Source organism: Centrocercus urophasianus, unplaced genomic scaffold (assembly GCF_019232065.1).
Source record: "Centrocercus urophasianus isolate 14NV4802_14NV808 unplaced genomic scaffold, USGS_Curo_1.0 seq_82, whole genome shotgun sequence".
Lineage (NCBI taxonomy): Eukaryota > Metazoa > Chordata > Aves > Galliformes > Phasianidae > Centrocercus > Centrocercus urophasianus.
This window is the reverse complement of record NW_024885444.1, coordinates 6,944-17,443: the sequence shown is the minus strand read 5'-3', so window position 1 is coordinate 17,443 and position 10,500 is coordinate 6,944. Positions and strand designations below refer to the sequence as shown.

Genomic DNA, 10,500 nt, shown 5'->3' with positions numbered 1-10,500 from the left:
AGTGCATGCAGACCCACAGTGGGTGAGGCCAAGTGCATGCAGACCCATGGAGCGTGCATTCCTGGGGAAGGTTCATCTAGAGGGTAAATGATGCAAACAATCAGAGATTCCCCTCCCAAGTACAGTGGAAAGACTCCCAAAAAGAACCATGGCAGTGCAGACCATGACATAAAAAATAGAAAACACAGTTATCTAATCCAAACGCAGAAACGTTTGACTCCCACTGCATTGAGCTCTCTGGCCATACAGTCTGCCTTCTTGGTTCCAGCATTTCTGTTGTACCTCAATATCCTTTTCTTTGTTCCCACCATCCTCCTTTCATTTCCCCTGCATTATGGCCAACGCCAGTAATTTCTTGATTCTATCCTTCTCCTTTCTTTCCTTTGCTTTCTCAGTTTGTTCTCTCCTGTGCCTTGCCTCGGCCTGTGCCTTTCCCAGGCTTCTCCCCCTGGCTCAGCTCTCTCTGATCTTGCAGGCAGCTCCCCTGCCTATGAAAATCCCCGTTTTAAAACTTCATTTTTTCCTCTAGTTCCTCCAGTCTCAACCAATGAAACCCCTGCTAAATACAAAAACCAATGGCGTCTACTGAATGCTCTTTTCCAGTCCCATTTGCAGCCCCCGAGGCTCCCAGCCGCTGCCTGCAGGCTATCGGGTTTCCTGGATCCCTGCAGATAAGGGCATTCTTGCTTCCATTGCATTCTTCCCCACCTCCCAGATGAGGCACCGTTTTACAGCAGGCTTTGCAGCGGCTCTCCAGCGGCTCTGTCTCTGAGCGCCTTGCCAGCTGTGGCCGGGGGTTTTTGGGGGGTGGGAGTGTGTGGGGTAGGGCTGTTTCTTGTTCCAGTGCCCGTCTGTTCTGCAAACTGCAACCCATCACAACAACCTACGAACACTTTTAATACACTTCATGCTTTTCAGCATGCACTGCGACACACAGACGCTGCTGCAGCTACAAAAGTAAGATAAAGCTTGACCCAGCATGCAGATTCACCACCACAGGCAGACAAAAATAAGCAAGCAGCTCGGCGCTCACACATCCACGGTCACAACCAAATCCACGGCGCCAGCCTCCATAGGGCAGCACAATCAACAAGCGCTTCAGCTCCTCGTGGGCACCATGGATCTCAATCACCATGTTACTTGTGAGAAACATGGAGCCCGGAGGCCCTTGAATCCCTCCGGAACCCCCTGTAACAGGGACTCAAAGCCCGTTTCTCCTTGGGGCTGTTCTCAAGCACCCCCTCACCGCGTTTCTCCCAGGAAGCACAGGCTGCTCACGCACTCGGGATGCCTGCTGCTCGGCTGTGGGCTCCCACTCGGGGATCCCCTTGGCTCTGTGCAGCTGATGCTTCTGTCTTGCCTTACTGGCAGCGATTAAAAGGAGCGCCTCGGCTATTCCGGGGAGCCTGCAGCCAGACCCAGCACGGCTCAGAGTTACCCGAGAATCACTTGGTGTGTGCACTCAACTCAGCTCCTCTCTGGTCCTTCAGTGGAAGAGATTTCGGTCACAGTGCCCCATCTGGGTGGGGAAGAAAGCTCTCTAACTCCTGTGCGGTGTCAGAAAGTGGCGCAGCCTGGAGGTAAAAGCCAGCTGCAGCTCAGACTAGCAAAACTGCCCCGACCAGTTTCCTCCACAAGCGAGCCACTGTGTCCCTTGCTCCCCCCTCTGCCCTTCTTTCTTTCTCCTGCCATTGGCTGTGGCTCCGGGCAGCCTGATCTAAAGGTTGGTGACCCTGCACAAAACAGGGGGGTTGAAACCAGATGATCATTCGGGTCCTTTTCAGCTGTCAGCGCTTTACGGGCTGCTTTGTGAGCAGCGGGGTGGAGGGATCTGCGGATCTGCGCCTCTGGAAAAGGGAAACAGGGACCCCAAAATAACTGAAAACAGTGGCAACAACCTGAGGAAAAACAAACTGATTTACTAAATACAGTATTAGAATACAAGATAACACACCATAATGCAATATAATCAGAATTGAAGCTAATAAATCAAATATAATGAGAGAGAGGATGTCTCTTGTGGTTTTTAGCAACCCACTGTAGCGTTCAGTTCTACCAGAGGCTGGTGCATGGTAGGGAATATGATAAATGCACTCAATGCCATGATCTCTGGCCCAAGCATTTACAGGAGCATTTTGAAATGAGTCCCATGATCTGATCAATCCTTTCTGGGGTGCCATGTCGCCACAGGACTTGTTTCTCGAGACCCAGTTGGTGTTTCGGGCGGTAGCATGGGGTACTGCATATGTTTCAAGCCACCCAGTGGTTGCCTCCACCATGGTGAGCACATAATGCTTACCACTGCGAGATCGTGGCAAGCTGATAGAATCAACCTGCCATGCCTCCCCATATTTGTACTTTTGCCATCGCCCTTCCTCCCAGAGAGGTTTCATTCTCTTGGCTTGTTTGATGATGGCACATGTTTCACAGTTACGAATAACCTGTGCAATGGCATCCATAGTTCAGTCCACCCCTCGGTCTCTGGCCCATTTGTATGTTGCATCTCTCCCTTGATGGCCTGAAGTCTCATGGGCCCACCGAGCCAGAAATAATTCACCCTTGTTCTGCCAGTCCAGGTCTATTTGAGCCAACTCAATTCTGGCAGCTCGGTCTACCTGATGGTTATTTTGTTGTTCTTCAGTAGCCCGACTCTTGGGCACATGAGCATTTACATGGCGCACCTTGACAACCATATTCTTTATTCAGGCAGCAATGTCTTTGCACAGCTCAGCAGCCCAAATAGGTTTACCCCTTCTTTGCCAGTTATTTTGCTCCCACTGCTGTAACCACCGCCATAAGGCATTTGGTACCATCCATGAGTCAGTGTAAAGACAGAGCATTGGCCACCTCTTTCCTCCTCTTTCTTCTCTTCTGAGTCGAGATCCGTTTCGTTTTCCATCCTCTTACAGGGGCGACTGACATCAATGGTGGTGCCTCCTGTGGTTTTGGTCAGGCTGGCCAGTTCCGATGCTCTCACCGTCCAGCTCCATGTGGAGTCTGTCTTGTTCGACTATGAGAGTATTTAGTTCAGTTTGGAGGGCATCAAGTTTGGACTGAAGGGAGTCTCACCCATATTCGAAGGCATCTTGTCGAGATTGGAGATTCCTTTTCTCAGCTCGGAGATTCTCCCCTTTGACTCGGAGACTTTCTTTCTCAGCTCAGAGACACTCCTGCCATGTTTTGAGCTTCTCTCTCCTGGCTAGGAGACTCTTTCTCAACCCGGAGATTCTCTGTCTCGCCTTGGAGACTCTCCCTTTGGATTTGGAGACTCTGTTTCTCGACTAGGAGACTCTCTGGGATTGCAGGGAGTCTCTCTCGCTTTGGAGGGCATCTCTCTCGGAGTTGAGGACATCCCTCTCAGATTGGAGGCCTTTTCTCTCAACCAGGAGACTCTCGCTCAGCCTGGAGATTCTCCCTCTCAGCTCTCAGACGCTCTCTCTCAATTTCACAAGCTCCCTCCCTTTTTGGGATACTATTGAATAAGGCCCGATCAGCATTAGCCAGGCCCCAAATCATTTGTGACTCCTCAGATCTGCCTGAGCCGCAACGTTCCTGTCTCAAATAAATGTTTAAGCTCTCAGGGTCTTTCAGGTGTTCAGGAGTAAAGTTCCATGGCACCGAAGATGTCCATCTCTCTAAAGTCTCTCCCAAGCCTCTCCACACCCCCTGCCACTCAGAATTCCCTGGTTCTGGGGAAGGCTTCCTCAAAATACAATAAATACAAAACCGACTGCAATGATGAACAGTAAATTCAGGGAGATTAACAACGCCATCAGGTGAGCATTCGAAAACTGCATAAAGGATTCAAAGGAGAGACTGGGAGCCTGCTTAAAAATCACAAGTTATGCAAAATTAGCAGCTCCCTCTGCAAGCAGGATTAGAAGAGAAAGCAGGATCATTTTTTTCCTCTCTTTACAGAAGCAAGATGGCAGTGCTCCAAGTTTACAATTATCATAGGAACGCTGGAACATTGGCAGTCTGCCTGGACTTTCAAGGTCAAGTTTTCAGTAAGCACCAGTGAAAAAGATAAACTTTCCCGATGAAGCTCTCTGAGAGCAGAGATTTGTTCTAAAAAGCTACAAAGCAACTCGCTGCCTGCATTCTCCACCAAGAATGTCAGCGGTTTACAGGCTGCTCCGGCCCGGTTCTGTGACCAGCGGGGCAGAGGGATCCATGGATCTGCGCCTCCGAAAAAAAAGGGAAACAGGGACACCAAAATAATTGAAAACAGCGGCGGCAATGATCTGAGGAGAAACACACTGTAATACAATATAATCAGAATTGAAGCTAATAAATCAGGTATAATGAGAGAATGTCTGCAAGGTGGACCAGCCTCAGCACAAGGCTGAGGTGAGAGGCGCAGTGCAGCTGAGCCGCGGGGAGATGGGAGCAGCGAAGGGGAGGCAAAAAGGAGCATCAGGAGACCTTGCCAGCAGTCAAACCTCCTCTCCCTGACCGCCAAGCCCCCTGGGGAATGCAGCTCTCCTTCTCTTCTGGGCAGGTACCCAGGGCTTGAGCACTAACAGCTCAACTCCCAGTGCCCCACATGATGTTGTGATGTGGAATGCCGAAAGCCAAGAGTCACAAAACCATGACAGCAAGTCACAGCACTCTTCCTCTCTCTGTCTCTTGCTGCCTGGCCATGCGTCGGTTTGCGTCCTCATTTTATTTATAAGCCTCAGTTCCAATTGTATATTGTATTGCAGTGTGTTGTCTTGCATCCCAATATCTCATGCAGTAAATTAACTCTCCTCCTCAGATCGTTGCCGCTGTTCTGTTTTTAGGTCCCTTCCCCCTTTTCCCCTCCCTTTTCCCAGGGTGAAGATCCGTAGATCCCCAGGCTGAAGCAGCCTGTAAACGGCTGACACCCTTGCCTTGCCTTGCCTTGCCTTCCCTCCTCTCCCCTCCCCTCCACTCCCCTTCCCTTCCCTCCGCTGTGGCCTGATGTCCCCCCGTCACGGAAGGCTTACCAGCCCAAAAAAAGGGGAAGGGAGAAGGGGGAAGGTTGGGAGAAGGGAGCTGGGCCCATAAAAAACAGAACAGCGCCAACGATCTAAGGAGGAAACTTAATTTGATATCGGATTGCTAGATAACAGAATACAACACAATACAATAGGAATTGAGAGCAATTAAATAAAATGAGAGAGAGAGAGAGAGAGAGATAGAGTGTCTGAAATCAAAGGCCCTACTCTGATTTGAAGGCTGGGGAGCTCTGGAGAGCCTGGAGTGCTGCAGGCTCTGCGTCCTGTGCAGACAGCTAACGAGGCTGGATGGTTCTCACAAAACTGGGGCGCTTCTACAGTCTGCCTGCTTCGTGGACGCATGCGTGGCAGCTGAAATTAGAACTGCTCTTGAAGCTCTCCCCGCACTCGAGACACTTCAAGGATTCCTCTCCTTTGTGGACGCCCCGGTGGCGCTTCAACGCAGAAATGCTTTTGAAGCCCTTCCCACACTCGGAGCACTTAAAGGGCTTCACCCTCGTGTGGATGCGCTGGTGTATGGCGAGGTTGGAACTGCTTTTGAAGCCCTTGCCACACTCGGGACACTTAAAGGGTCTCTCTCCGGTGTGAACGCGCTGATGGTAGGTGAGGTAGGAATTCCTCCTGAAGCTCTTCCCACACTCAGAGCATTTGAAGGGTCTCTCTCCGGTGTGGATGCGCTGATGGTAGGTGAGGTAGGAACTCCTTTTGAAGCTCTTCCCACACTCGGAGCACTTGAAGGGTCTCACCCCCGTGTGGATGCGCTGGTGCACTCTGAGGTCGGAACCGCTCTTGAAGCTCTTGCCACACTCAGAGCATTTAAAGGGTCTCTCTGTGGTGTGAATGCGCCGATGGAAAGTGAGCTGGGAATTCCTTCTGAAGCTCTTGCCACACTCGGAGCACTTAAAGGGCCTGTCTGCGATGTGGGTGCGCTGGTGCACCCTGAAGTCGAAACTGCTTTTGAAGCTCTCCCCGCACTCGAGACACTTCAAGGATTCCTCTCCTTTGTGGACGCCCCGGTGCTGCTTCAATTCAGAAATGCTTTTGAAGCCCTTCCCACACTCGGAGCACTTAAAGGGCTTCACCCCTGTGTGGATGCGCTGGTGTATGGCGAGGTTGGAACTGGTTTTGAAGCCCTTGCCACACTCGGGACACTTAAAGGGTCTCTCTCCGGTGTGAACGCGCTGATGGTAGGTGAGGTGGGAGCTCCTTTTGAAGCTCTTCCCACACTCGGAGCACTCATAGGGTCTCTCTCCGGTGTGGATGCGCCGGTGCACAGCGAGCTGGGAACTCCCTTTGAAGCTCTTGCCGCACTCAGGACACTCGTAGGGCCTCTCTCCCGTGTGGATGCGCTGGTGCACCCTGAGGTTGGAACTGCTCTTGAAGCCCTTGCCACACTCAGAGCACTGACAGAGGTTCTCTCTCGCGTGGACTCTCTGGTGGAACTTCAGCTCGGAATGACTTTTGAAGCTCTTCCCACACTCGGAGCACTGGAAGGGCCTCTCTCCTGTGTGGACGCGTTGGTGCACTGTGAGCTGGAAAGTCCTTTGGAAGCTCTTCCCACACTCAGGGCACTGGAAGGGCCTCTCTCCTGTGTGGACGCGCCGGTGCTGGGTGAATTTGGATCTCCATCTGAAGCTCCTTCCACAATCAGAGCACTTGTACTGGCTCTTCCCAGAGCGCTTGCGCTGGCGGTTAACAAGGTTGGCACACCTTTTAAGGCTTTTCCTACGCAACACACGCAGGTTCAGCTTCTTCTGGCCCGCTTCCTTGCTCCTCAGGTCTTCAGTCTGCTTTGGACCTGTGCTGAAATCCACAGGCTTCCTCGGGCTCTCTCCTGGATGCTTTCCCAGGGGCTTCTTGAAGCGCCCCGCTTGCTCCAGGCGCCCCTGGACATCCTTTCTGATCCTTCCCACGGAGCCACGGCCTCTCCGCCTTTTGGCCACACCACTTTTCTGCAGACCCTCCTTTAGATTCGTGATCTCAGCTCCTGCTGGATGACAGAGGAAATAGAAAAGTACCAAGCGGCACCCCTAGCATTCCCCCACCAGAGAGGGCTTTTGCAGCCCTAACCTCCTCCTTCCCTCCACCACCTCACCTGGGCTGAGTTCTGACAGCGCCTCAGGGCTGCGCACATCTGGGATGCAGGGGTTGCCCCCTCTTTCAAGCAGGGAGATCACGGCGGGTTTGGGGGCTGGAAGTGGACCTTCAACGATAGAAACAGCGCAGGTGAGAGCGCTGCCACCCCTCTGGCACAGTCCTACAACTCCGCTCTGTGTTCCTCCACCATTGAAACCACAATTGTGCGAAACCTAACTGACGCCGGCCCATCACACGCTGCCTTCCGCTGGAGCCCAGCATGACTCTGACATCACCAAAAATTATTTTTTTTGGAAATACTTCCTTTAAAATTGCCTTTGAAAGGATTTGATCATTTTCACCCCAGTCCCTCAATGCCAAAGGCATCAGAAAGCTTCATGGGAGCTGAACAGAAAACTTTCTAAAGGAGTAACCGGGGTCAGCACTGTTATGCTGCAGCTGGAGGCACAAGAGCTGTTTGCAGGGAGCTCATCCTCCCCCTCCGAGCTGATGTCTGCTTGCCAGCAGTGACTCTGGGGCTTTTATCAGAATGCACTAATCCCTTCTGAAACTGCTGCTTCGGTTTCCTTTGCTCTTGTTATCAGCGTGTTGGTCAATAAGTAACTGCATGGTAGAATATGCCCTGCTTGCAGAGGGTGGCCGTACAGCCAGAGGTGCCCTAAGGAGGAGGAAAGGCAGCAGAGCCCTCACCCAGCGAGGCCAGGCACTGGTACGTCTCCAGCATCACGTCCCGGTACAGCGCTCGCTGCGCAGGGTCCAGCAGCACCCACTCCTCCCTGCTGAAATGCACGGCCACCTCCGCAAAGCTCACGGGCTCCTGCAAGCAAAGAGGCTCCTTGCTGAGAGCAGCCAAGGCCCGGGGAAGCAGCTCGCAGAGGACGCAAACTCCAGCCCCAGCCCTTCTCCATCCCCAGCACACACACGCTGGCTGAGGCCACCTCCCTCCCCCCCTGCATTCACATCCCTCGCCCTTTGCCCTCTCCTGCCTGCTTCCCCAGCCCCTACCTGAGGTGGCTGTGCTGAGGCCATCTGCTGCTCTCCTGTAGGCTGGGATGGTCGCGGCTGGAAGGCAGGAGTTGAACTGGAGCCTGCAGGGAGAAGACAAACGGCAGGAGAGCTGTGAGGGAACGCAGCAGCCCCTGCCCAAGCCCAGCCCTCCCCAACCCATCTGCAGGGCACTTGCACAGGAAGACAATCAGCAACAGCACTGGTGAAACTCTGGCTGGAACAGATGAACTAGCACAAACTGGGGGCCTGAAAGAACTGAGAGCAGACACCGAGGCAACAAGTGAGGGGCGAATGCGCGTGTCACAGAGTGGACTGGATCCACCTACGTCCGTGACGGGGGCGTCATGGCGGTGGCTTAAAGCGTGGGTAGTGTTGTTTGTGAATCAGCTATTCCGTTAGGGATGGAGCTGTTTGTGAAATAAGCCGTTCCTTCGGGGATGTCCAAATTCAAACCACACCACTTTGCATATGGGTAAAATATAGGCGTCTCCACCAGTGCCATCGGGTAGCCATACACGGATGCAATTCCACAGCACATAAATATGAGCTGGATTATTGGCCAGTAGGTTGTGAGTAACGCCATTGCTTTTAATCCTTTATGCAGCACCCCCATGATAACGAGTTCATCACTGGTGCCTGCTAAAAAGGGGTTAATGAATTGCAGCTAACGAGAGGAGGGGAAAAAAAGAAAAAAGGCCCTACCCAGACTGAGCAGTGCTCTAAGTTTACAAAGATCCCAGAATGCTGGCAGCACGCCTCATCTTTCAAGGTCAGGTTTTCCAGCACAGAAACCTGAGCTACTGGTAATGCTCCTTAATGAAGCTCTCTAAGAGCAGAGAGAAGAAGAGATTAGTTCTAAAAGCTAAAAAGCAGCTCTGCCTGCATTCTCCACCAAAATCTGTCACACCATTGACCAGATCAGTCGATGTCCGTGACAGGGAGGTGACAGGCCTCTGCCCTCCCCCCCCCACCCCAGTGCCACAAAAATGGGAAGGAAGGAAGGGAAGAAAAGAACAGCGGCAACAATCCATGGAGGAAAACTTATTTTACTATAATACTGGAATACAAGATAACAAAACACAATACAATCTAATTGAAATTGAGATGAATAAATCAGACAAGATGAGAGAGAGTTCCCGGGACCCAGTCAAACCTGAACAGCTTGGAACGGCCAGGAAAGCACCTCCAGCACCCACTGCAAGGCAGCCAAGAGAGTGACCCCCACCCGGCAGGGCCAGATCCCGTGACTGCTGTAATGCACAGGGATGGGTACTTGGAATTGAGGCGTTAACACTTCAATGCCCCGTACACTGCACGATGTTTTGATGTGGAATACTGAAACCCCAAATAAAAAAAAAACAAAAAACAGAACCATGACAGTGCATCAGACCACAGACACAGCATGGCAAGGAGTCGGTCACCTTACCCCAAACGGATGGCAGCCCAAGTGCCCCTGCAGTTCTTGTGCAGCAGCAGGCTGCACAGCAGGATCTCCCTTCGACCAGAGCTGCCTCCCAAGGTCCTGCACTGAGATCTCTTGCACCCTGACGTGAAAACGCCTCGCCGACGCTGATCTTCTGCAAGAGACGCGTGGTTACACTGAAGCTTTGAGAGCTTCTCTAGGGTTATTTCTTAGACTGGCATACGATCCCATAGACATCAGCCCTGATCAAGACCTGGCACAGCAGTGGATCCGCCTGCTGCAAAGGCTCCTTGCCTTTGTGCTTCTAGTTGAGAAAGCAAGGTCAACCCTGAGCCTCGTGACTGAACAGCAGGGCCGTCTGTAGGTGCGTGTTAACCCTGTGCAGCAAGTAACCGAGTGGATTCAGCCGTCTCCACTCCTGTCAAGGTGCTGTTAAATCACTACAGCGTATCTGTATTACATTAATAGAGTCCTGCATCCCTCTCAGGAGCATGTATTGTGTTTGGAGCCACCCGTGACAACCATTTGGGGCCACACAAGGATGAAAGGCGAGAGGTGGTACCTGCAAAACGCCAAGTTTGGGAGTTGCAGCACGAAGCAAAGGAGAACTGAAATAAACAGGAGCAGGGGACAGAAACTAAAGCAAAGGAAAATCAGTCTGAAGTATTACGGACAAATGTCTGAAAGCGGAGTGAGCGATCCTGCAGAAAACCAAAGAAGCAAACAGAAAACATGAACCCCGGGCATTCCTAGGGGCGTTGTTCTTAATCAGCCTCCTGCCATTATTTTCAGCCTAATTGCAGTGTTGCAGATGCTGGCTAAGAGTGAAGGAAAGGAGAGCATTTCAGCTCCTGCACTGTCAGGGCCAGCAGAGAAAGGAAAGCGGCTTCCCAGCTCCCCTGTCTACCACCAGCAGAGGAGCAGCAGGGCCTGAGCTCAGAACAAAGGATGCCCAAAGGCTTTGGCCGCTCCTGCCCCAGGAAAAATGAT

At 52.2% G+C, this 10,500-nt stretch overlaps 1 protein-coding gene across 2 annotated transcripts; it reads right to left on the bottom strand.

Moving 5' to 3' along the window:
- Positions 1-2,801: 2,801 nt before the first annotated feature.
- LOC122171137 (zinc finger protein 345-like) lies at positions 2,802-9,595 on the bottom strand. Of its 2 annotated transcripts, none has more exons than XM_042838509.1 (5): positions 9,514-9,595; positions 8,085-8,167; positions 7,770-7,896; positions 7,078-7,185; positions 2,802-6,972 (listed from the first exon to the last, which is right to left on the bottom strand). In XM_042838509.1, exons 2-5 carry the CDS (start codon positions 8,106-8,108, stop codon positions 5,297-5,299), a joined length of 1,935 nt encoding a protein of 644 aa, XP_042694443.1. In that variant the 5' UTR covers positions 8,109-8,167; positions 9,514-9,595; the 3' UTR covers positions 2,802-5,296. The 2 variants fall into 2 exon arrangements, with proteins under 2 accessions (XP_042694443.1, XP_042694444.1); XM_042838510.1 differs by having other exon boundaries at positions 2,802-6,969.
- Positions 9,596-10,500: the final 905 nt, after the last annotated feature.

Bases quoted from the DNA above. Each gene is read 5' to 3' on its own strand.
- LOC122171137 (XM_042838509.1), bottom strand. From the start codon at position 8,108: ATGGCCTCAGCACAGCCACCTCAG. The intron at 7,897-8,084 runs GTAGGGGCTGGG...CTTTGCTTGCAG, and splicing joins CCTCAGCACAGCCACCTCAG to GAGCCCGTGAGCTTTGCGGA. The intron at 7,186-7,769 runs GTGAGGGCTCTG...CTATCGTTGAAG, and splicing joins CCAGTGCCTGGCCTCGCTGG to GTCCACTTCCAGCCCCCAAA.